We start from the raw sequence: 27045 nt of genomic DNA, 5'->3' as shown, positions 1-27045 counted from the left end.
GTGTTATTGTGTGACTTTGTTTCAAAAGTTTTGTTCAGGCTCATAAAAGTCACAAAATTGAGGCAGTGGTAGACCAGCAACTCTTTGCCAATGGAGTCTGGTTGGTTTGGAGGGAGCAATATTTGTCTTAAATAATGGCGGTTTTCCATTGGAAAAGATTGTCTGAGGGCAAGTGAAAATACTCTAAATACAGGGTACAGTGAAAGTAATATTGATTTTTTTCTCAAAAAAGTGTGGATGTGTTGACCACCATCTACTGCAGGTAATACACTGACCATTGATAATAACTTCATACAACCACACTTAAAAAAAAAAAAATCCAAACTATCCCTTTAAAATCTTGGTTTCATTTAGAGACAAAACAAATACCTGCTGTTAGGGAGAGGTAATTGTTTCCAAAGCAGTTTCACTTTAAAACGGGTGAAAATATGTTCAAGATATGACTTGACCTCGGGCAAATCTTGAATCAATTTTAATACGTATTGGAAACAACTGAAATTATCTGCTAATTAGCTTTTGGAAGATCGCTTTCAACGGTTCTGGGAAAAATATGAATTTAATGTTCTCAATACTAGATTTAATGACACACTCACACACACATGCTGCTTGGCCGGGCCCAACCAACAAGTCTGTCAAGGAGAAGGAGGGCGATGATGTCATCAAGGCGAGCCGGTGCATCACATCAGTGGCTGACCCTGGTGATGTTGCCTGCGGTGAGCACCTGGCTGCTTTCACCACAAGAGAGCCATTACATGTCGGGAAAAGGTGTTTTTAGAGTGCGCAGTCATTACACACACACACACACACACACACACACACACACACACACATGCACGCACACAAACACACACGTACACAGAGCCAGCAGCTGGTATACAACTCCAACTGGACAAAACAATAAAACTTGGAACATGACAATGCATTGGATGGTACGGAAACCTGGTCATTTTGGAAAGAGCTCTCTCTTTATCTCACTGTCTGCCTTCCTGTCTGTCTCCCTGTCTGTATGTCTGTCTATTTTTTTTATTTTTTGGTGCAAAAACAAAACAGTAGTGACTTTAAAGATACAACAATGACAGAAACGGACAAAATAAAGAGGGGAAACAAGAGAGGCAGGGTGGGAAAAAACAACCAAATAAATAAAACAAGTAGCCTGATGTACACAATTTGACATGGCACATTTATTAACTAAAACAAGGGTGAAATACTACTACCACTACTATTACCACTACTACTAATAATAATGATGATGAGATGATTTACTTTTCTTCTTTTTGATAAACTTGAATCTTTGTGTTTTAAAAACTCACTGAAGTCAAAGTAAATAATTTTCAATTGTAGTCAGGCACCCAAATAATAATAAGTCAGGTTCACAGCTCACTGTGAACAGTTAATGAAAGACACATTTTTTGGGGGGTTTCTAAAACTCAAAGATTTCAGTTTAACTAAAGAAGAAAAGTAAATTATTTTAGCAAAAGATTTTTGAGGTTTGAATCAAACTAAAAAAAAAAATAAAAAAAATAAAAAACTGAGCTCTGAACCTGGGTGCACAGTTAAATCAATTAAAATTTTATGGGACATTTCTTAAGGTTTATCTAAAGAAGAAAAGTAAATTATCTAAAATAAAATAAAATAAAATAAAATATTAGTTTCAAAACTTTTTCAGGAGTTACCTTGAAAGTTTTGTGTTTTCGTAACTTTTCCATTGTTTCATGTTGAAAAATGGGGTCCAGCATCTGTGAAATTATGCATCTGTTTGGGTGTTAATTTAGTTTATAGATGTTTTGCCTTTCTGTTGAGATGTACTCAAATAGTAGAAGATGCCAAGGGATATTGTCTTTTGTGCAATTGTTAAGGTGACCAGTGGCTGCTCAACTGATGAAATTTCTGTCTGTCTGTCTGTCTGGTCTGTCTGTCTGGTCTGTCTGTCGCTTTCTCCCTGCTACCACCCAGCCTTGGCTTTTAGCAACGCCGCAGCTTTTTACGCAGCACCAGCCTGATTGATGCCTTCTACTCTGTGTGGTCCAGACGTAAGTCATCTCGGCCACTTGCTTCACTCTGTTTACTAGTGGGTTACTTCTTACACACACATACATAGACACACACACACATGCACACACACACACACACACGTCATCTCTTACTCCGTCTCTCCACAGGTCTGCTTCTGAACCCCATCGCTCCTAACAATTATCTTTGGCGTTAGCTCACAGATTGGGCACCTCAGAGTCTGGGGCTGTTACAGACAGAGAGCGCGCTGGCCTGGAGATGTGTTTACAAGAACTGGGGGGGTAAAGTGTGTGTGTGTGTGTGTGTGAGAGAGTGTGTGTGTAAGTGTGTGAGAGAGAAAATGCATGAGAAGTAAGAGCAGAAGGCTAGCTTATAGTGTGCTACAGTCAGCAACACTTTAAAAGGAAGGCTTGAAGTGCTCTTCCCGCTACCGGATCATGTCCAGTGTCTACACACAAAGACACACTACAAACATGCACACACACACACACACGCACACACACAGAGCCAGATGGACAGCAGTGCTAAGGCTTAGTTTAATGACAAAAGGACCCTCAATCTGGACATGGATTTATCACTCACTTTAAAGTCCATCTGCGAGAAGTTTGGACTGAAAACACAACTGCTCAATCTCTCTCGTGTTTGAGCAACTTAGCAACTCCCTATCTCCCTCTGTGCAGACGCACACACTTTCCCACATGATTTCCCACACACCTTTCCTGCATCTGTAACAAATCTGAGTGATAAATGTTTGAAGACGAGGGCGGCGGGGGGTGAAAAGAAAAAAAAAAACAACAACAAGAGGACGATTCAGATTCTCAGCCCGGTGGCGATATCATAGAGGCATGCAACCATAGGCTTTTATTTCCTGGGTTTTAGTGGTGTCCAGGGGCCTGGCAGCATGTGGGGTGGGGTGAGGGTGGGGTGAGGGGAAGCTGGGAGGCAGATAGACAAGAAGAGTGACAGCACGGAGATAGACTAGCTACCTATTTATAGCCCGGGCCATCTGCAGAGCTCCCTCTTGTCTTTGGTCATCCTGTTCACAAAGGCTTGGAGGCAGATTCCAGCAGCCCAGCGCCCAGCCGCTCCATTCACTATTCATTCCAGAGCCGGCAGCACCATATGGATCCGGCCCCACTGCTGGGCCCTGGCCGGCCTGTTTCTCCCTCTCTATCTCCCTCTCTTCAGATTGACGTGGTAATGAAGCCTGGGTGGCTTGCAAAGCGCTCTCCTTTTCTTTTTTCCCCTCTTTCTCCCTGTGTCTTTCCCCCTCTTCTCTCTCAAAGACGCCGGGCTTGAGCATGACCGGACACCCCCTCCTCCTTCTCCTCCTCCTCCTCCTCCTCCTCCTCCTTCCCTCCTGTTCTCTTCCTATTACTCTCCCTCCTCCTCTCTCCTTCTGTCTTTCTTTATACACAGCCCAGACACTCTCCTCTCCTCCCTTTACCCGCTCTCAGACATTCAAATGATCTCATTTCATTCCGTGACACCTGCGAAGAGCTAATGTGACCTTAAGTGGCCAAGATGTTCTGTTGCCAGTCTCGGGCTACATTCACATGCTTTCGTTTTAAAATGCACTCATTTTGCTGTGTTCAGGCCTCATTTCCACACAACTCCCGCATTTTACAACCCCTAAAACGGAGACGTTTGGAAACGCTTCTGGCCACATTTCAGTTTTAAAACTCCAGGGTTGTGTTTCAGTTTGGATCATTAACTGTAGAAAAAGATGGACGCCGTGTCTCCACTTCCTTCCACTGAGCAAAATTGAAGCCAAAATATCCTGGATACAAGTACTGCCATCTTGCGCTTCTGATGTCAGGGATTCTCTAAAAACTTGGTATTTCACCTGGATGGGTGCGGGTTTGCAGGATATAGCAGCGCATGCTTCAAACTACAGTTTATAGTATAACATTATGTTGGTCAATCTGAGAATTCATCTACAGTCAGGTAAAAGTCATTTAAAAATCTGCAGTTAAGTCATATTTCAGTCACTGTTGCAGCCGTACAGCAGTACAAGAAGTCAAAGTCAAAGTACTGTACATCTTTATGAACTAAATCTCACAAAAAATAAAAAAAAATCATCTGTGCATGACGATACAAATAGGCGTGTTTAATCTTGGGGTTAAGGCAAAGATTAGATTAATAAGCAACTTTTTATGTTATGGTTTTGCTAGTTTATCCAGACAGTCACACTCTCTGTGCGGCGTCGATTTATGGGATCATCCGCGGAAAAAATACCAATACCTGTTACATCATTTGGAGACAGAGTCTGTGCAGCAGTGATCAGTGTTGTGCTTTCAAGTACACACAGTCGGTCAACTCAGTCGAAGGAGAGCTCAGCTGTCAATCACGATGTGAAACATGTCTTTTATAGCATCAAATAACAAATTAAATCAAACTGATCAGAAAAATCAACACTTGAACAAACATTGGCGTGATAAGACACATCTTTGGGAAACAATTATCTGACGTGTACTTTAATGTTTTAGTTTGGTCCATGTTCCATCTACTAACACTGAGGAGGCAGGATTCATGAGCTATACTGCAACCAGCCACCAGGGGGTGATCGAGATGCTTTGGCTTTCGGAGAGCTCTCATATTGTCCATTTTTAATAACTGTCAATGGTCTGGACGGGCAGAAACAGAGACTTAAGGAAATTAATGGACTAAAATAAAATGGTGGAAAAGAAAGGAAAAAAAACACAAGTTGTTTTTAAAACATGATTTAAAAAAAAAAAAAAAAGCATTATGGTGACCACTCCCTGCTGTCCTGTTATCTGACTGCTTCCTGTTTACACCACGCCCATGCCATGTGTACATGAATGGTCATAGTCCTGGTGATATACATTTTAAGGCATGTTAGTATGGACAAAAATTGTTCCTGATGGAAACTGGAAATGTAGTAGTACTAGGGTGGATGTAGCCTTACATCTGTATCCCCATCAACACAGCTGCATTACATTTATATAGCACACTGACGCAGCAATGAGTCGAGTCAAAAATGTCATTGTGTTAATCACCAGTGTCACATGTCGGCACAAAGATGGGATACTCCCAGACCACATCCTCTTTTTTTCAGCTCACATCCCCTTTCCAGCTTGACCATCTCACTTCAATGAGGCCAAACTGGCAATAAAGCGGAAATGGAATCAGAGAAGGGGATTCCACACAAGGAAACTGTTAATGATGCTACAAAGCACAGCCCCTCGGGGGAAGTAAGAGGACTGTGAAACTAAACCCAAACAGAGCTTCTGTCAGCCTCCCTCTGTCCCACACAGTCCTTTAGTCAGTGGACAAAAAGGCTTTTTTTTTTTTTTTATAGCCCTGTTAGTTACAGGACTCTAAAGTGGTGAACCCCAGTAAAGTGTGGTTTTGTAGCTCAAGAGACATCTGAGTTAAAGGATAAAACTGGCAGACAATTTAAAAGACAAGGTGATATTCTCTCTTTTTCTTATTGGCACTTAATCACATGAAAAGGCCCATAATCAAAAAGTGTTGTCTGTGTAGCTGATCTAGCTTATTGTTATAGCTTTTATAGGCTTATAGCTTATCCCTCAGTGCCACAGTCCTCCACTGTTTTCCAAAATCCCATCAATGAAGCACATTATTGCACTGGGTGACGTCTTCCTTCACTATGATGAACATGGACGTTGTAGTTTATTTTGAGGTAAACTGCATGCATTGTCCTGCTGCTGTAAATACTCACCAGGGCATCAAATCACAGTTCAAAAGGGAGAGTAAGTACTGTTCCTGTTTGAGTTGTATTTGCTAAAAACTACACTATCCAGCTGTTTTAGTTAATTCTTTGGCCTTTCGCCTCTTTCATATATGAATGAATGTACTGGTTTTGGTCTTTTCATGAGATTTGTTGACAATAACAAAAAATGTGTTTAGATGTCAAGTAAATGACTATATGTCAGTAAAATTTCATAAAAATAATGAACATCTGTAAGAGGAATTATGGACTGATGGACAAAATTTTCCAACACAGAAGGAGTTTCTAACAACCGTTTCTAAATTCAGTATTATGACTCAATATGACTGTAAAGCACAAAAGGTCGAGTAAGTTATTTCATAATGCAGAGAAAAGTTTTCTGTCAAAGTGTGAGTTGTGCGCAGTCGGGTCAATGGAGCAGTTTGCTCAGGCCTACCGTATTTACCCGCCTACTTCCACTATTTTCCCACTTTCAGTTTTACCTCCTTCAAAAAATTTTCTTTGTTCAGAATTTTGGCCATTGCCTATCTGCTTTCACTTGCTTGTTCCCTCTGTAACTAACGTTGAAAAAGACTTAGTTTTTTCAACCAAGCTTAGCCTAGCTCAAGCTTTAACCAAGAAGTCTACAGCACTTTTATTATAAACTTATAAACTTGGATTTTATTTTTATGGCTTGTTGTACTCACCAAAGTAACTGCTGAGATCTCAGGATGCAGCAACATCACCCAAAATACATCGGGGGGCCATGGGACAAACACAAGTGGTCAAACAGGTTGTAAACAAGTAAACAGGTTACATTTTTTTGAGTTACATTTCAGTTTACACACCAGCTTACTGTTATGTAACTTTAGTCATGCATACTCATGTGCACTGCGGGATTAGAAGTGACATTATGGGTGATCTCAGTCCCTGTTTCAACTTCAAACAACTTGATGGCTAATCTGACAAATCTGTTGGCTTGTTTACAACCCCTCCGCTCATGTTCCTTGCTCCATTGGACCGATTATTATCAATGTTGTGCACACTAAAATTCGAGCAAATACTTTTAGCGTTGACTGATAGAACAGATGGCCAGCGCCACAAAAAGAAACATAATTATAATGAACTGTAGTTTTCCTTTAAAGATCTAGTAAGCAATTGTTGAGTCCCATTCCCAAGTGGTCAAATACTGAGGCTTTGGTAATGAGACTCAAGAATCAACAGTATTACCTGTGATTGGTTAAAGTCTCCCCTTAGAGAGCCAACAGAGCCCATAGGAGAAGCAGAAGTCTAGTTTTCTCTCAGATCACTTGAATTACTTTATGTTAATGGTTCTTATGGAACTTTCGTCCAGTAACGCCAAAAATAAACTGCCTACCACAAGACAAGACAAGTCCTTATAATCAGCACTCTTATCTACAGACCTCTTGCAACTGGAAGTATTTCAAAACGCTAATGTTAATATGAGCAGTCTATTTAATATGTTAGATTGTTTTTGAAAAGTAATGAGAACTATAACTCTGATAGACAAAACTTGGCTTTTGTTTAAATCCCACCTCCCACCATATTTATCAGACTCTGCCAGCACTGAGAGTTTTACCTGCTAATTGCACAGGGAGAGGAGAAATAACTGTAGTATTGGGAGGCGTGTATTTGTTGTGGTCATATTTTTAGAAGACAGATAACGTTAAAAGTACATTAGCAGTCGTGGGTATCATTCTTCAGCTGTAGTGTGGCATTCACCTTGGGATCTGTGGAGCCTGAGGCCTAGGCCAGCCTAGTTAACCATGCATGCTGTGCTGGGCCTAACCTAATTAGGTGCCATCCCAATGTCAACACTGCTGCGTTCAGCGCCTGATAAAAGACGAGCCTTTTCTTCCTCTACTCACACTGTGAAAGGGCTGCAAAGAGCCGGGTTAGAGAGACCCTACCATCTGCAAGCTCCATGTGTGTATCTGCATGTATGTGTGTGTGACTGTGTGTGTTGTCACTTTGCTTTCAACTTTCAAACGTTCGCTGCGAGATGTAGGAAATAAAGCATCTGCAGGTTCTGCGACCAATTTCTTTATCTGTCCAGGAAACCTGCAGCGATTACTGAACATTTAAATCAGATTTATACACTCCAGACTTTTATTGTTTGACTAACTCAGTTAGTTTAGTACAACCAACATGATCTACTTTGCCTTCTACAAGCTTACATAAGTTAAATCAACTTAATTTAATATTTTTATAAAATGTTTGGATGTTATTAAGTGCTCAAATTACCTAATTTAAGTTATTCTAACTTCTTAATTTTACTTTCAGTCTACTCAGAGATGTCCATGCAAATTGTTACCTTAATTTTGGGGAGCATTAGAAACTTATTTCACTTCAGTCAGAATATACTGGCTCAACTTTAAGGTAACAATTTGCATGGATCTTTTTTTAAATAATTCCAATTTGGTCATTGTCGTTATTTTCGGGTTAACAGGTTCAGCTTTAAACTGACAGACAACTGACTGTAATAAACAGCTGATCAACTTACTGTGTATGACACATCCTTGCTTGTTATGTTGCGCTCATCTTGTGCTTCTGCAGCGCTCCAGTGGCCTGAGCTTCCTCGAGTCTGGGGAGGAGGGAAACTTTCTTCAACCATAGATCATACATCAAGATTTGAATCTATTTAATATACCATCTATGGCTCCAACTCGCTATTTGGACTGCTGTATTTATTTTTTTGATGTGCAATAGCAACATATTACTCCTTTAAGCTATACTCACTAACCTCATGAATCATTTCTTTGAGCTGCTTCTGTGAAAAGACACCATCATCTAACTTACAGCAGCTAATGCACTTCATACATACGTCTACATACAGCTGTATCTCTTTCAGCGTTGATTTCATGCCATGTGTATTCTGTGAATCCACTCCCACTTCAAGTCTGTGTGCGCTCTAATTTCATACCAGTTTCATTTATCCTTTTTTTTTTATTTTACCTCACATCCCCAGCGTCATTAGAGCAAAGAAACATTCCGCACAGAAATCCCAATTAGGGTCGATCAAATATGGCTCCTCGGGCACGAAAGGCACGCGCACACACACACACACTCGGCGTTGCCTTTTTAATGTGTCGTCAAACCATTCCGCTAATTCCATTTATACGGATAAAACACTCTCACAAATAGATTACCTGCTACATACGATCCCCTCTTTTCACTGTGAAATTGTGGCACAGAGCCACATCCTCCCACTGCTTCGTAGTCCATTAAAATACAGATGAGAGCGTTTTACAGCCTGGGCCAACAGCAACGCCTCCCAGCTAATCCACCAACAAACACAAACATCAGATGAATTATCTGTAATGGAGAGGACTCTGTTCTGGCACCGCTGACGGAGAAATGAAACAAAACATGAGTTTATTTTGGTAAATATTTGGATTTCATTTTGATTCTGCTTTTCATGTACGTAATTAGCTGGCAAATATAGATCTGTATAGAAATCCTTGCTTTTTTCATCAAGAGGGTGTTGGTGCCTTTAGGTGTGCTTCCAGCAGTTCCTTTCAGAACTGCTTCATGCGTAAACTAGATATGAGAGGGAAAAAGTTTCTTTTTGCTTTCAGCATTTGAAGAGTTTGTCAACCTCAGCTTCTAAAAAATGCACTTTCAGAAGAGAAACCCGCTCTCTGAATCCTCCATCCATCCATCTATCCGTGGCCACTACTAGCACACTTGACAGTTTCACTGGCTCAGGAGCCAAGCAAACAATGCTGCTCTGACAAGCGAATCTCTCCCGTGTCGGAATCTCATCTACTTAAAGCACTATTTATTCAGCACACATCCTTTTAATGCTGAATCTTGGCAACGGCGCATGAAATCCAGCACCTTAATTCCATTAGCTTGTTACTCCAATAAGTCCCAATAATCTAAAGCTAACTGCAACACATACACAGTCGCTGCAAATACACGAGCCATAGCTGCTCCCTCTGGGGTATTTTTAATAACACTAATAGCCTTTAAAGGTTGATTCATTCTACTGATATCAAAGTAAATGGCCACATTAACCTGCGCTGGCTGGGACTCACTGTAGCAGAGAGCTTGTCATAGTGAGGAGGTAAAAACTGGTGGCAATATGAGACACAGCAGGTTTGGAGGATTTAATGTAATTACATCACAAAGATGTAAAGATGCCACAGCTGAAAAAAGTTGTTATTCTCTCCCGCTGCTGCTTAGTTTCCCACCATCCTGAATGAACCGCCGTATGCTTGATCATAGTCTGCACGCAGGGCTGGATCTATTGTCGATAAGAGACTGAAGCTTCTCTTCAAAATGGGGCTTAGCAAGTGTCGTTCAAAGACTCTGCTCTTCATTTCAAAAGTGAGTCAGCTTTTGTTAGTCAAAGAGGTGAAGAGGGTCCTTAAAGACCCAGATGCCCTTGGTGGGAAAGAGCAGATAAACTGGTGAAAAAGTGCAAGAGAGGCAGGAACTAAAGTGAGACAAAAAAAGAAAAAAAAAGAAAAGGCAGACGGGGAGAAGAAGAGATGGCGGCGCAGGCCGGATAATCTGAGAGGAAAGAGAGAAAGAGAAGGTAATAGGGATACCGAGCGCATGCCAAAAGAGAAAGGCATGAGAAAGTCTGTGCTGGTAGGTCTGATCCTACGTGAGCCGATGAGATGGGTGACGGGTGAGGAGGGGTGAGAGATAAGAGCCAAAGAGGATTAGGGCCGTGAGAACCTTTGTTGTTGTGATCAGTTAAAAGCACTGGCTCTCAATGATCCACCTGACCACTTCAACGTGCTTACAGCAGCAGATCTGCATGCGAGGGACAACAAGACACCTTCAGCAGCTCTTTGACCCATGCAAGGCCACGTCTGCAGCAATTCAGCCAAATTTAGAAATATCTGACCTCTGTTTATTTAAAGGTCTCTACACAGTGCATAAATCTGGAAATAAAAGTGTCACATTATAGCGTGAATTGAGAAAACTGGATGAGTGTTTAAATTTGCAGGCATATTTAGATTTTTTAGGTGGAACACCCTGATATTTTGACAACAGCTTACATTAAGTTATCTGGACCGTCTGCCTGCGCAGAGAAAAGCTGTGCACATGCACCTGAATCGGGTTGTGGGTTGCCAGGTTGCAGTGACAGATGGGTTGAAATTGTGTGGATTGCGCATGTAGATTGTGTTTCATAGACGATCTGGAAACTTGGGTGACATCAGATAAACATTCAAAACTTACGACGATTATTCATAGGAAAGTTTGAGGGCCATGCAAATTACGTTTTCCTGGAAGAAGCAACAAAACAGGTGTGTGCTCAGAGATGGTCTTGTGATACAGGAGAAAGAAAACACAAGCTTTGGCAGGTCTGTCAGACCAGTTAGAAGCCCCTATTTGGCTGGACTGAGGGCCACCACATCAAATAAGAAAGTCTGACTGAATGAGTGAAGTTACACCATCGGTCAGTGGAGAGTTGGGGTTTCCCCACTGGTTGTTGCTCTTCCAAAATGAATAGGTGCAAACAGTCCTTAAGTGCATCCTTGAGAAATAATGCTTGATGCAAGAGACACCATGATGTCATATGTGCACAGCCCTGCTGGGACAGCATTAACATAAACAAAGCGAGTCCTTTCCTCTTGAACAGATATCCCACAAGCAGACCAATCATTACACCAGCTTAGCTTTTTTACACCAAACCAAACAATGATGGCATAATACTGCCCCAATATATGATTGCTAGTGTTTCATCAATTTATGCTGCCTCTTCACAAAATGCTACCGTAGCACAAATCAACAGCAACGTAAACTTAACCCTAACCGTCACTCTAACTCTCTATCCAGAGAACTGTTCAGTAGCACGTCTCCTGAACCATAGTTCAGTTAAAACTACTTTCTGGAAGATGCGCTCCACACATGTGCAGTAGATTGGCATCTATAATGGCCACATGGACAAGTCAGCAGACAAGTCTGCACAGTAACAAATTCTGGGTACGCAGATGTCCACTCAGAGATTACGCATACACCCTCTGAAAATTAAATTTATGTCACACAGACCCTCACACAAAGAGAAAAAGAAAGCAGAGAAATTTCCCGAAAAACAGCTCCATTTAAACAAGTAATAAAAAGTAACAAAATCAAATAATTAAAGAGAGAGACTTTCATTTTGGTGTGGTTGGGGTGTCCTTGGGAGGTGTTTGACTTATGACCTCAGTATTTCTAAAATACTGGCCACTACATAGAACTACCATTATAATGATGATAAAATAGTGAATGAGAGATTGAGTGAATGACTTCGGACACAGTCTCACTGACATGTGATCCAGGTTTGAGCGTCTGGACTTCCTGGTGCACTCAATTTTTCACACTCGCTCTGTAAACAATAACTAACGCTTCAAAGACAGTGGAAAGCTTCTTGGCAGTAGTGGTGTTAAACTGTTGGCTTAGAATAGAAAAGATTTAAGTGTTTTTCTGTCGTTTTGGCATTTCAGGATGGAAGATTTTTACAAAATGATTAGAAAAAGCTTGTAAGATAAAAAAAAAAACTGACATTGGTACATACGTTTCTTTAGTTTAGCCATGTTTATAAAAGACCTCAAAAGTATCAAAAGGCTCAATAGTTTAATCTCATTCAATAATCTCTTGAGGAGTTATGAATGTGTGCATACCGCGGGCTTTTCCAGCACACATATTACACCTGAATATGTGTGTTATGGCAGCACCTAGCAGCTCGTACCCCACTGGTGCGGCCTTTCTCCAAACACCAGACACATAATTTACCTCAGTAGAAACAACATGAGCATGGGTGGTCAGAGATGGCATAGGACAGAGCAATGAATCAGCCTCAGGGACTGAGCCGTTCTCTGTTTTCACAGAAAGGAGTGTGTTTCCTACATTAACTCTCTCTTCCCTCTGTGCTGTATAAATAGATAAAGATTGAGTAAGAGCGAGATGACTGTGGTCAGAGGGTCTAGGGTTATAAGGAAGTGGACAAAGAGACACAGCAGAAGGAAATCGAGCTGCTGGGGAGAACTCAGCCCAACATGTTGACCTCTAAATGTTCCTGCTCTTTTCTGTGGGTGAGGGTCACATAGTGGATCATGACCCTAACAAGTCAAAGCTAAGGCCCTTGAACTTAGCCTCTATATAGTGCAAGTGCTTAATAGAAGATTTGCAAATCCCCGAATTAAAACAGGGTGCCACACAACACAATCTTGCCCTCATGTAGAGATTAATCATTACTCATCCTGCATTGTTGGAATAATCGGCAAAACAAGTTCCCACTTGGGAAAATTCCTGTAAACGCCCCCTCAGGTCTGCAAAAAGTTTGGTAAATGTATTGCGAAGTTGTTGTCTGCTGACGTCATATTTGCAAAAACACGGTGGACGTAGAGTGACCAGGTATCTCACCAGGTGTGCGCCTGCACGGCATTTTTATCCCTTGTCCCACATCCCACATATGGACACCATGTTTGATTGGCTCTGTTTTTTTCCAAAGTCAAACCACTGTAGGACACACACTTTTCTAAAATCTGGCTTTCATCCAATGGCTGTGAAGGAAGCAGGGAAGGCTGTTACCATGGGGCTGTGACAGATGTCAATCAAACTGCGCACACGTGGGTCAAGTGTAGGTTAACCTGTCACAGTTTTTTTTCCAGGTTATGCCCAACAGAGAAAATTGTAAGTCACTACAAAGTCACAAGCAATGCAGATTTAGGCGGAATATGTGGAAATAACCACAAAGAAAAGGAAATACAGCTACAACAAAGACTGCAAAACTACTTATCTGTGATCTATTGTCTGCTACTGAATCAACCAGAGGGAAAAACATAGAGATGTTACAAGCTGACGGGCAGAATAATCTTCATTTTTAATATCAAATTTTTAGATTACCTCTCTGCATTGATGGATGTCCTGAACTGTCCCACATAAAGATACATTTTGTGCCCCATTTGTTGGGATCTGTTCACCCTGAAATGTGAATGTTTGGTTGATAACTTTTCATTAATTCACCTATCGTGTTCACAAAATGTGTCCACAGACAGACATATTAACACCCAGCACAGTACTCAGACCTGTCCCTCTGTTAGTTCCCACTACAGTGGGTGTCTCCAGGACCACATGATGTTGTTGATGACAGCGCACACACACACTCACAATTTGAAAACAATGCCAGCCATGCTGTACACCCAAGTTACATCAACTTCCTGTTTCATGGTAGATAATGCATCATCATAGCATCGATGTTTGACTATAAGACTTTGTTAACCACATACGATGTGGATGTGGTAAACCTCTTGGAGCAATTTGTAAGGGTATTGGGCCTGTCATGTCCTGTTGCCAGTAGGTGGCTCAGTGACTATGATTCATACATGCCTACTTCCAACGGTTTTGCTTGGACCAGACAAATCTTTATTTTGATCTCAACTACACATCTGTAAAGTTTCGGGATGGCATCTTGCACGGTTATGACACTATCACGATGACAAAATCTGTCCACAGACAGACAGACATATAAACCAGGGATGCGCATGATTAGTTGACTATACAATTAAACGTCTCCACCCTTGCTAGTCGGCACCAGAATGAACTATGTATGTCTATAGAGGGTGCAGGTCCTAAGGTAGGGGTATTCAGCTGGTTGCAATCTACAACCTCACCTCTAGATTCCACGACGTCCTACAAACTGGTATTTTAAGTGTAACATATTTAAGATTCAGGATTTTAATGAAATTGGGTTAAACTGTACTCACATACTGTCATTGTTTGCTTTCACAACAGTCTCAAAATGTCTTAATTTTGGTCGTACAAACAAAAACTAAAAGACTGTGAAAGAGCAGTGCTGAATAACACATGCAAGTGTGAAGTTCCCTGAAATTAAACGCAACTTCAGAGAGGACCGTTTGACACAAGCTGTCTTCAAGATGCACACACAAAACCATTTTACCACAGAATCCAAGAAGTTTCAGGCTAAGGTGGTATCAGAACCTAGTTTCAGGTCTCATAGAAAGTCTCAATTCCCCTTGGAATAGAGGAACCTGACTGCCTGCAGTGCACACTGGGACTGAAACACCACCGACTTCATCAATTTTCTCTCTGAAGCTCCTGTTAGAGCTGACAAGCAAAGGCCCAGTGAAACAACATTGTTACTGCACCTGCTACAGCAACCGACTCAGTGGTCATTAACACCAAATGTTAATGTTGATAATTTTCTGCAACAGACAGATAACGTACCCTAACTTAAAGCAACTCCACACAGACACCTCCTCACCTCCGTTCTCCCTGCTGCGTTAAAAAAATAAAAAATCAGATTCCAACAATCATCTCCTGACAGTACGTTTGACTAGAAACCACACTGTCATACTCCCTGTGTGAAAGTGGAGATATGCAGATATCTGATTACTGGGGTACAGACTGCTCGCTGCAGTGACAGCTGTGCCGCAGTGATAGGTGGGCGACACAGCAATGTTAACGTGTGATTGTATGCCAACGGGCAATATTGCCCAAAAGTTAAACTGCAGCCAACTTTTCCACACTGCCAACTGGTTGGTGGTTGTCACGCTGGCCAAAAGATCTGAGTGGAGAAAATAAGTGGATTTTTAACAACTTCACATGACTAGTTGCTTCAGTTGTACAGTTGCAAGGTATATCATAATATATATTTCAGTGCCTCAGCTGTCCACCTCCATCGTTCGCCTCCTGTCTCATCTACTGCAGCCAGCTGTGTGTGGTGGAGGAGTGGTGTGCAGGGCAGAGGAAGGCCGGCCTCCAGGGAGGCTTGGAGTGGCCACTCCACGACCAGCCTGGAAGGCACTCGGGCAGCCATGGTGCCTTTGTCTCCCAGTCCAATCTGGCCACCTCATCTCTCCCATCCATCCATCCGTCCATCCCTCCCAGTGCTTCCTGCCTGCCCGTGTGCCTGCTGCAGCCTCTCACGTTACAATAGAGCCAGGCCTCGATGGCTGTTGCTCAGAGAGCAGAGAGAGTCCCATCTGGACCACAGGAGAGACTGAGGAGAGGACAGGGAGGAGGACAGCGACAGACCAGATGTATTTTAGTCAAGGCCAAAGACTAGTTAAATCAGACCTACTTTCTACCTTGATGCTTTTCATTTTCAAGAAAAAGAAAGAAAAACACATTCCACAAAGATGAACTCATGCTGAATTTGTAATCAGGCCGAGCTTTAATGATCATAAAATGTGTCCAATAACACGACTACACTCTACTCAGAGCTCTGAACTTCATTATTTCACTCTAATGAAGTTGAAGCATGTTAAATGACTGCTAACTCATTTGTCAGGTTTTTCTCTATTCTCTACTTGCACAATGTCCTGTGTTGTATATCCATTTTAAATAGAATCGTTATTTACTTCCCTTTTTACTGTTAGCTTGGTACATATTGTTAATAGTATGTGCAGTTTGTTTTGTATACAGTGTTTTGAGTACTTTGATAATTACCTTACCAGTGTCTTAGATAACCGTTAGCAACATAATTTAGCTAGCTAGCATCATCACCTTCATTCCAACTCAACAGCAACAAAATAAAACTCACCAAAAACATCTTTGATTGTTTTTTCACTGCTCCGACAATCACCGACTCTGGTTTGGTTGAAATAAACCCTTAATTTACTGAGCTAGATGTGAAAATATTCTGGTTGTAAACACCATCTGTCCCCGCTGCTTTTCTGATGCCTGACCTCCCTCTCAGTCCTCTCCCGGTGATATTATCAAAAGTAGGTAGGTTTGATTTTGTTTATCAACCCACCATTTAGTCCACTGAATAATATGTGTTGTCTGGCTTCAACCTCCTCTATGATTGCTGTGATCTTGTCTTCCTAAAAGTTTGCTTGTCTCTTTTGGTCCATGATTATTCCTGACTAAACCCTCACTTTTGATATCATTATAAAAGGAGAAATCACCGATTGTAAGGCCGGTGCTGTCAATTTTTAATGGGACAGTTCAGTTCTAAAATTCATATTTTTACCCTGGCCTGTAGTGCTATTTGTCCATCTAGATTCTTTGGTGTGAGTTGCACAGTTTTGGAGATATCAGCCATAGTGTAACAGGACTACATGGCACCGTGTTTGTCTCAAAGCATAAAAAAATACATTTGAAAAATCATAACCCCATTACTCAGGATAATCCACAGACCTTGATGTAAGCAGTTTCATGTAAGAACGGTTTTCTTTCTAGTAGAAAAGAAAGTTGTTCTGGTAGAGTCTGCTGCAGAAGTATTACTGTAGTTCTTACCTGAAAATGTTCACAACAAGGTGTGTGGATATCCTGTGTAAAGAGACACTGGTTTTGATTTTGTCAAATGTATTTTTCAGTACTTTGAGCACAACAGGTTTAGTGTCATTTAGTCCTGTTATATTGAAGAGAAGGCAGACATCTTTACAGTCGATATCACCAAAACTTTGATTTCAAGGTGAACTGTCCCTGTACGTTTATTTGAGATTTATAGATCACAGGCGCATAAGTAACACATTTTCTTCTTCGAGGTTTTTTATGCTTAATATCTCTTATGATTTGAAGACAGTCTGAAGTGATCTTAAGACTTTAGTTCAAGAATAAATCTAAGAACATTTTTATTAGTGAGGCCCCGGTGCTGGAAGCCTCCTCGTGATATTTCAAGTATTCACTGGCTTCTGAACTTTTAATACATTTCTTTCCTGGAACGACCATCGGGCAGAGTCAATGATGCACGGCCAAACACAACTTTAATGTGGACAAATTTGGTAAAACATATGAAATCTTCTGTCTAAATAAGGATGCTGTCTGTGTGGGTATCTCTATCCTGTTGGCTGGTGCACGGGAGGGGGGTGGATTCAGGGAGGGGTGAAGGGACAGGGCTGGTGTTTGCCATGTTTAAATCTACAACCTGTTGTATCGTCTATAATTTGTTGGTGCTGCAATAAAAAACAAATAATTAGCTGAATAATAGAATGAATACAACTATTTGTTGTATTTGTTGAAGCACCAGACTGTATTTGCACGCGCTTTAACACCAGTGAATATAACATAAAGTATTTACCAGATTTTGTTGGCACTCATGGTGTTTCAGCTGCATGACTGCAGATCACAGCTCACCCCCCCTTTTTTTTTGCATTTACTCCTGGTGACACCACATCACCACCACTTGTTCGGGGGTGTACAGACCACGCCCCTCAGGGTCTACGCTGCTACAAGAGTCCTCGCGCCACTATCACATGTGTACACCCCTCTGCACGCGACAGGCGCGTGGCAGCCCGGCGAAGAAGAGTAGAGCGCGAGACTTTTCCAGTGCTGTGGGACGGTGGAGAGCAGAGATGCGTTTATGGTCCTCCTCGGCTGTTGTTATCTCGAAGGACACGGACTGAGAAGCAAGCGGAATTCAGTGTATTTTGTGCAAAGACATGGTCAGATTTAGGGAATAAAAAGTTTAAATCGAGGCAGTAAGTTTAAATTAAGTGAAAAACAACTCGACTGTCCGTATTTGCTCCTTACGTTCAAACTCAATCGTACTGCTTTTATTCACCTGTGCACATTTTGTTTCTCAACTTGAAACCGCGAACCAGGTGTATTTTATTCTGTGCCGCGACTTTAACTTAAGGACAGGTCTTACAAAAAGCTCCTTAGTATCTATTTTCTGACACACAGGTACGCTTGGCATCAGGAGAAAACGGGTAAATCGTTTGAAATCAGCCTAATATTTACCCAGAGAGCTAAGTGCAGCTGCAGGGCGGAGGATCAACAAGTTGACCGGAGCACAGACAGGCGGACGCCGCGGCTGCAGGGCGCTCTGCTGCTGGCTGCCAGCTTTGTTTTCTAAACCTTATCTCCTGAACCCAAACTAATAGGTTGGTGACCGGGAAGAGAAGAAAGGGGCACATGAAGGCTTTTATTTGTTCGCTACGACTGCAGAGGAATGTCTTTGAGACTTTCTCTCTGTGGGGCTAAAGAAACTTTTTAGACAAACTTCACAGATGACTTGTGGCTGTGTGCTTGTGCGTGGGCTGCATGGGAACAGTTTGGATGTTTGGTCACAAGCTTTTTTTATTTTTTTTTTTTAAGGTCCTCGCCACTGACTTTTGCAAAGAATATGGTGACAAATAAATAAATTCACTTGGGCATTCATTCCCGAACTTCGGGGGCTTTATTCAGGGTCAAATTGAGCTGAAGTTGGTCATCATACTGCTACATCTGGAGACCAACATGACTCACTGTTTGGTAGTTTGATCCACATCATGTCTCAGAGCAGATGGAGTCTTCAAGAATCAGAAAACTGAGTTAAAACTTACTTTAACTTAAAGAGTTCTTCACGTCCAGTCTTAAAGCTTAAACACTCTTTCTCAAAGCTAAACTGAAAACAAAAGGATGTAATTACAGTAATTTGGCATCATAAAGTCAAGATTATGACTGTAATAAAAGCAAGGAAATGGTGGATTTCAGTGGTGGAGGAAATATTCATAAGATACTGCAATATATAAACACTCAGTTAGACTTTTAAGTCCTACATTAATAGCAAAATCCACTTAAAATTAGAGCACAACCAATTTATCAGTTGACTGATAATATCAGGCTATCACAGCTGTATCAGCCTGTATTAGTATGGGCATATATGTGGTCCTTTATGCACTGATATGAAAACTTTAAAAAAAAACAATATAATACAGATTGTTTTTATTTGTTGGCTTTATAACCTTTTTGTGTATATCTGATCATTTTTGCATCTGTATATCTACACACATATATTTTGCTCTGTTTTTTATTCAAAGTTATTTAAATACCAGTGAAAGTTTAGTGTTGCCCTGATATAATTTTAAACAATAGCAGTTATTGTTAAACCGTAGAATACTCTGTCTCCATTACATTTCTTTGTCATAAAGGTTTTTCAGTTTTTAGGGATATTTGAAAAACGTGTGTATGTATATATATATATATATATATTCTGTATAAAGAATATTGGTCATTATATTGATTTCAGAACTTTTTTACTCTCTAAATGGGTATCAGCCCCCCAAAAATAAAATATCAGCCAGGCCCTACCTAAAATATCTCACAGTACTCATAATACATTGAAACGTGGTAGACCTATTATTATATATTAAATTAATGGATTCTTATTACCAGTGCATCAGGGTAGACTATGTTGTTAAACAGTTAATGTTTTATAAAATCACATTTTATATATTAAATCTTAATCTGTAAAGTGACTGGGGACTATAACTGTCAGATAAATGTAATGAGGTGAATAGTATCTTAATAGTTTCCTCTTAACTGTAAATATGATGGAATTGAAATACTTAAGTAAAATACAACTATCTCAAATTTGCCTTCTTAAATATTCCGGCCACCACCGAAGAAGAAAAGCTCAGCGACCCATATCCCGTCCCCGCGGTGTTTAAAACTTCCCCGGTTCGGTCCCCGGGTCGATCAGCTGAGAACCACCTCTGATTGACAACCCCGAAACCCCGTCTCTATGGAAACCGCCTCAGCGGCGCCGCGAGGGCTGGCTCGAGGGCTGCTGTGAATGGGGTGACGTCACGGCGCCGGCGCCAGAGAGTCTGAGCGCGAGGGGGAGAGAGAGAGAGTGAGAGAGAGAGAGAGAGAGAGGGAGGAGAGGAGAAACAGGGAAGATGAGGGAGAGAGAGGTAGGACAGGGGACGGGGTGAGGCTGCCGCTGCCGCTGGAGGTAGAGGTTCACTCCTCGGCTCTGCACCGACGTGCTCTTGCGCCAATTCATCACCTGCCTGTCAGGCATCAGTCAGTCAGGGGCGAAATGTACACAGCTGTGGGAGCGAGAGGAAGACGAGGAGAAAATGGAAAAGTGCGACTGCAGCAGATGTGGACACAGACTGCAGGAGCTCCAGATTATATTAGAAATGCATAAAAGACAGGAGCGTCAGACAGCTGAAGTTGAACCGCGCGTAAAAACAATCACACAGATGGTGTTTGGCTGGATTTTTGTAAAATACAGCAAAACATTTTCTGACATTTTCTCCGAATACTTTCCCGGACGCAAAATCATCATTATATAGATTATTATTATAGGCTGGAGCAACTTTCTCTTTCTTTTCTCACAATAATCCAGGGGAGATCCTACCTGCCTCTGCAAACTGCGTCCCGTTTTGTCCATTAGGATTACTTCGGCTTCTAGGATTTCCTTGTTGGTGTCATTAAAATAAACCGAAAACACCATTATAATCTTCTCTTCTATATCTCTCCACAGCCAGAATTTTAACAGTGACCTTATCCTTTCCTCTTTAAAAATTAATTGATTTTATTTTATCGAAAATCCACAAAGCTTAAATAGCCCGAATACATCACATCAGTCCCCCAACAACTGCCCCTGGGGGCAAATTAGTTAGTGCAGCATCAAACAGCCTCCCCACCTCCAGCTGAAGAATGAAGCGTGTAATTCCTACAAACAAATGGCTCATTCAGAAAACATTAAAGTGTCAATAGCAGTTAGTCACCTCTTCACGTGCTCAGATATGATGAAAGGCACATTTGCAGGCCGTCGTGACTAAATGAACTTTGACACACAACAGACTTAGGTGACAATTAACACTCAAGTGCACGAGACCTTCACTGATGCATTCAGATACATGCGTAGAAAACCATGTGGCTGCGTTGTGTAAAAATACAGATTTTTCTAAGTGGAATTTGGTGCACACGGAACGCTTTATATGACTAGATTTGTAATATTTGTCATAAAAATTGTCTAGAATTCATACAAATGTATTCACTTTCTAATCTGTACGCCAACGTGTTTACAAATCAAACACACTCCACTCCTGATAACGATGGACCAATAACTAAAGTGCATCAAATCCCTGATTCATATATTATTAGTTCATCTACAGTCTCAATCTGTATTTTTCTTATGCGTAAAAACACTAAAATAAAGTATTTTAACCTTTACTGAGGTGCAAGCTGTTCAAACATTTCTCTCTCAGTTTGCCACAGAAACTTGCCTTCACACCGGTACGGGCTGGAGTGAATTAGGGATCATCAGACGCGCCTGTTCTGGTCCCTATCATCACTGCTCCTCCACACCTACAAAACTAAACATACCAAAATGTAAGGCAAGCCAAGTTTATTTGTATAGCACATTTAAACAACGAGTTATTTAAACGTGCTCTACATAAAACATGAGAGGGATCAAGACAAAAAGAAAATATAAACATGCATTTAAATGCAATTAAAAGAGTTAAACAGTAAGGAAGAGTAAATATATGAGTAGAATTAGTGATGACTGACCATATATAAGTTATCAGGCAATACCAAACACGTATATATGAAATTATATTCTTTCTAGAGCCCTTTTGATTTTTAAATACACGTTTCCATCGCCATTAAAAATGACAGAAATCACATTTATATCGTGTGAGTGAAGGTGTTGGCGTGTGTTCACACTTTGCCACAGTCAATTGACAGCCATGCGAATCATTAATTTTCTTGATCAGAAACAGGTAAGGGCTTAATTTTCCCAAATTGCCCACCGGAGCTGCTGCTGCCGCTGAAGCGCCCTCTGGGTTCCGCCTCCAACATGCGTTGCCACTGGTAACGCGCCGGAGAAGGGGCGGGATTCGAACGAGACGAGCCAATAGCAGCGCCAGAAGCCGTTGAGCGACGTAGCCCTCTTGGCCAATCAGCGCGTTGGACCCGCCTGTGTCGCATGCCCAGCCTGCTGCCTATATAAAGCACACTGACAGCTCGGTAATCCAGTCTGATTGCTGATCGTCTGGCAAAAACAGGACTTATCTGAAGCACACACGAACCTGATCTTCTAATCTAACTCTGACAAAATGAAAGCAATAAGCCCCGTGCGGTCCTTCAGGAAAAACACCGCGAATTTCTCCTCAGAGCACTCGTTGGGAATCTCTCGGAGCAAGACCCCGGTGGACGACCCGCTCAGCCTGCTCTACAACATGAACGACTGCTACTCCAAGCTGAAGGAGCTGGTGCCCAGCATCCCGCAGAACAAGAACGTCAGCAAAATGGAAATCTTGCAGCATGTCATCGACTACATCTTGGACCTGCAGATCGCGTTGGACTCGAGCGTCGCGCTAACCAGCCTGCATCACCCTGCGCGGCCGGGGCAGGCTCCATCCAGGACCCCCCTGACCACCCTCAACACAGATATCAGCATCCTGTCATTACAGGTAATTACACTGCTGTACCTAAAAACGCAAGACTGCTGGTGTGTTGTGGAGAATATTTAGTGCGTTTTTTTATTTGTGCGCAGAGCCTGTGCGCCTTTTGTAGCCTGTGCGCACAAAATGGCTTGTTGGAAAAAGAAAATGGCATGTTATTTTTTTTTTTTCTTCTTCTTCTTCTTCTTCTTCTTTTGTACAGAATCAGACGAGACGGAACAGATTCGACCTACATAACCACCTCAATCGGATGCTTGCGTTGATAAAAGAGAATTAACATTTGGTCTGTTTGTTTGTTTGTTTGTTTTCAGTCCCCGGAGTTGCCATCAGAGCTGATGACAGATGACAGCCGGACTCTGCATCGTTAAAGCGGTAAGTAGGCTGTCCTCATGTCTGCTGCTGCATTCTGTCCAGGGCTCTTAAGGCTCCGCTACAGCCTGTCTCCCAGTCTGCTGGAGCAGAATGGGCTAGAATTACCATTTACCAATCCTATTTATTTCCACTGCGAATGTCTCACGTTGCTGTAAAGCTCCAAATGTGTGTGTTTTTTTGCATGCAACACCGGGGCGAGGCGTGGACAATTGAAACTATCCTCTCATATGTCTTTTTTTAAAGCCACTACAAGGAACTTTAATATTTTGTTGATTTCTGAAGGCCCCTGTGGACAAAACCAGCAGCGTTTCCACTGTTATTTAACGTCGAAACTAAAACGATCTAAATAGCTTCTTCTTTTTAACTGGCTAACGTACTGCTCACCAAACTCTGCCTGGAAAAATGTAAACACATGCTCCTTTCCTCTGATTTCGCGGAGAATCGACCCGGTAGCAGGCTTTAAGAATAACTGTGGATAAACAGCCAATCTTCTCACAGATTTTCTGGTTCATTTACGTTGACCATATGGAAGCTTCAGTAATAAACTGAGTGTTTGCAACCAGATAAAATCTCCCTGTAGTAGCTTTAATTTTTAGCATCAAAAGCAGAAATGTAGATGGAAAATATCACCGTCTTCTGGACTTGAGTTTGACCCAGACTGAATTAAAAATGTAGACGTTTTTCACTGGAATTTGGTGGAATAAAAACGGAAGATTACTGTACATAAGAAGTAGCAGTCGTCAGGCTTGTATTATACCCTCTTGTGTCTATAATGAAGAGCATCTGCAACAGGAAAATAATGGCTGTTTGGATTACTGCTACTACGATGTCTGCACATAATTGGTACAAGAAGTGGGTAGGCGCCAGCTGAACGGCAATTACGCTGATTCTTCCCCAGATTGTAGGCTGAAGTTGTGCGCAAAGTGTGTGTGTGTGTGTGTGTGTGAGAGAACTTCTTTCTCCTCTCCCTGTGTCTCTCTCTCTCTCTCTCTCAGTGTGTGTGTGTACATCTGGAGCGCAGGGTTTGCTTAGTATTGGGAGTGTTTGGTTAAATGTTAAAAACTGCGGCTTCCTCCCTGGCGCCAGTCTGTCCGGATCTCTGCCCTGTTTGCATTTTCTAAACACGCCTCTCTTTCTCAATCTTTTGCAGGTGTTTGGTCAAGACGCAAAAACACACACACGCAGGACCTGGGGAGCAGGACTTTCCCCCCTCCTCTCCAACCAACCAACCAACCAACCAACAAATTCTGTCCTCCAGGCCTGGATTTTTTCTTTTTTCTTCTCCTGACGCTGAAATCAAGAGACTTTTGCTTATTATGGGACAATCTTTATGTGATGTGTTTTCTGTTTGGACACTTCATTTATTATTTAACTTAAGACTTTTTTTTATTTGTGGGTCCTTTCTGGAAAATGGAAGGCGCGTTATAATTCCCGACAGTGGGAGGAAAAACGAGATTATTGTCACAAGGATTATTTCCCTCCCCTCCTCTTCCTCACCTCCTCACCCCCCCTGTACCCCTCTCCTCCTTCTCTTCCTCCTCCTTGTTGAAATCTTCGCTTTTTTTGCGGAGGTGGGAACGTGAATAGAAAAAGACAACTTCTTGGTTAGTTACTGTAAAAAGTTTAGTCTTGTCTTGTCAGAATTGTTGGCACATGAAGGACTGGACGTTGTTTAAAAAAAAAAAAGAGAAAAAAGTTAAAATGAAAGAATGAAACCGTGTGAACTCTTATCGGGAGTTTATCTTGTATAGTTGCAGGAATTTGAAACTTCTGCAAAAGTGTAATGTTGTACTTAATTATGCTGAAACTTTTTATAAAAGTAATGTAAATTGTACCTTTTTTATACAAAAATAAATCAAAAACGCAAGTTGGAACATGTTTCATTTTGGGGGGAAGAACTTAGTGTTGGTGTCAGTGCGTAAAACCAGTTTTCCAGCTGTGCGTCCAGCTGACTTTCTCCAAAAGTATGTATGGACATGTTACAGTGAACATCTGACGCACTTTAAAAACAAATCCCATAACAAAGTGTTCTTATCAGACCTGCCCTGTGTGACCTGTAATAATCTGAAAACACAGCTCAACACTTGCCTGAGGCAAACACGACCTGCAGGCCGGTTCAGTTGCATAAAAGCTTATTTAGGGCGCACTGGCTGCACTTTTACTTTCTCACATGCTATGTAAAGTAAATGGGATTAAATGGTTTAGCGTGACAGCCGGAGCCACTATTAAAGCAGCGGGCTGTGGGCTGTTGTTTTAGAACAAAAAGTAGGCAATTATGGAAATTTAACTTAAGGTGAAACTGGGCTACTGATTCCAAAAGTAATTTTTTGAAAGTATTACCTCAATGGAGCAAGGATTCCTTAATTTCTTAGTTTCTCAAACCGTGATTTAGTTGAGTTTGCCTATTACTTTTCTCGAAATATAACCCTGTCAATTGCTCTGTCAGATAACACTGATGTCCAGTGTTTGACTTAATCAGTCAAATTAAAACAGTGATAACACCTGGTGACAGCAGAACTCTGCTCGTTTCCACAAAAACGACCAGCTAATACGAGCACAGTGAACCAAGCGATGGAGGGATGTATTTAAAATAAATGAGAATTATTGTTCTTTAGAAACGCGTCCTCCACTGTAAAGGTGGTATCAAGGTATAGATGACTGTAGGAGGCGGCTAATATGAGATATTCAGTGACATAGTTGGCACCTTAGTAAAAATCCAACTGTCAATCATCCCCTCCCTGAAATACAGCAGGACTTCTAAAGCTATGGACTCATGTTTGACAAGTGTACTTCAAAGACCACTTTCAGGGATTTTCCCTGACAAAGTAAACTATGTAAAACTCACTCTTTACCTGATACAACACATGACAACTATTCCATTCAAGAGTTTTGTTAGCATGGGAAACATTTAAATGACCGAAAAAAAACAACAACTAAATGAATGAAATCTATGCATCCAATAGTACCTTAAATTGTCCTCAAAGGTCCCCCGCAGAACCCTGAACCCGACTTTACGAGTCACTGAGCTGAAGTTGTTACCTTCAGTAGTTTTTAATACTGACAGTCCGTGGCAGCAGCCTGCAGCACGTTTGTATGGAGAGTGCGCCATCTATCGGACAACATAAATCCTGTCAAAGACGCCCTACCGATGCATATAACCCTCTATTTTACCCCTGAACTGCATCAAGGTTATTAGAGTGAACTAAAGCGATACTAGGAATATGAGTAAAAGAAAAAAAAAAAATCTCACTGAAATATATATAAAAACTAGAGAAGGAATTAAAACGATAGTGTGTACTCCCAAAACTACCTAAAATATAAAACACAAATATATAGGAAATGTCTTTAGTTTTAGTCAAAATTTGTGTTGACAAATTTGTCAACACAAAAAGCCTGAGGAGGCATTGATGCATATGATTATTGAGACTGGGGTGTTTACATAACTGTGTGTTGCCTTCACAAAGTGTTGTGCTTGTATTTTAACACCTATTCTAAATTTCTTGAATCTTGCCCCTGACAAATACCCCTTATAATAATAATAAAAAAAAAATGTAACAACATAAACATTGAAACTAATAAAAACTAACATAAAAGTGAACATTTTAAAACAATACAATCTCAAACTCAAATTAGTTTACTCTGGTAAACCAAGAAAAATTAAAAATGACATAAAAAGAAATGAAAAATATAAAACTATAATAACGCTGAACTACATTAGATAAATATTAAACTGCTGCCGAGAAGACTCTCAGTTTAAATATTCTGGTTTATTTACAAGCTAAATCCAAGCTAAGTCCACTGAGGCTTCACTCTACAAACAGCTGATTTTTTTTCTGCCAGAAAACATGAGACTAA

General features: G+C 41.2%; 1 protein-coding gene and 1 long non-coding RNA gene across 2 annotated transcripts in view; one reads left to right on the top strand and one right to left on the bottom strand.

Annotated features, from left to right (window-relative positions):
* LOC146310789 (uncharacterized) overlaps positions 1–6462 on the bottom strand; it is a 36980-nt gene extending 30518 nt beyond the window's left edge. The window contains exon 1 of the long non-coding RNA XR_014772309.1: positions 6412–6462. This is a non-coding gene — a long non-coding RNA (uncharacterized LOC146310789). The remainder of the gene's footprint in view (positions 1–6411) is intronic.
* Positions 6463–22379: 15917 nt separating this feature from the next.
* Positions 22380–25057, top strand: id2a (inhibitor of DNA binding 2a). Its single transcript, XM_084741906.1, has 3 exons — positions 22380–22827; positions 23130–23190; positions 24341–25057. Exons 1-2 carry the CDS (start codon positions 22471–22473, stop codon positions 23184–23186), a joined length of 414 nt encoding a protein of 137 aa, XP_084598032.1. The 5' UTR covers positions 22380–22470; the 3' UTR covers positions 23187–23190; positions 24341–25057.
* Positions 25058–27045: the final 1988 nt, after the last annotated feature.

The sequence above is a fragment of the Lutjanus erythropterus genome, chromosome 18 (genome assembly GCF_056507025.1).
Source record: "Lutjanus erythropterus isolate fLutEry1 chromosome 18, fLutEry1.hap2, whole genome shotgun sequence".
NCBI lineage: Eukaryota > Metazoa > Chordata > Actinopteri > Lutjaniformes > Lutjanidae > Lutjanus > Lutjanus erythropterus.
The sequence above is the reverse complement of the archived record's forward strand: the minus strand, read 5'-3'. Positions and strand labels throughout refer to the sequence as shown.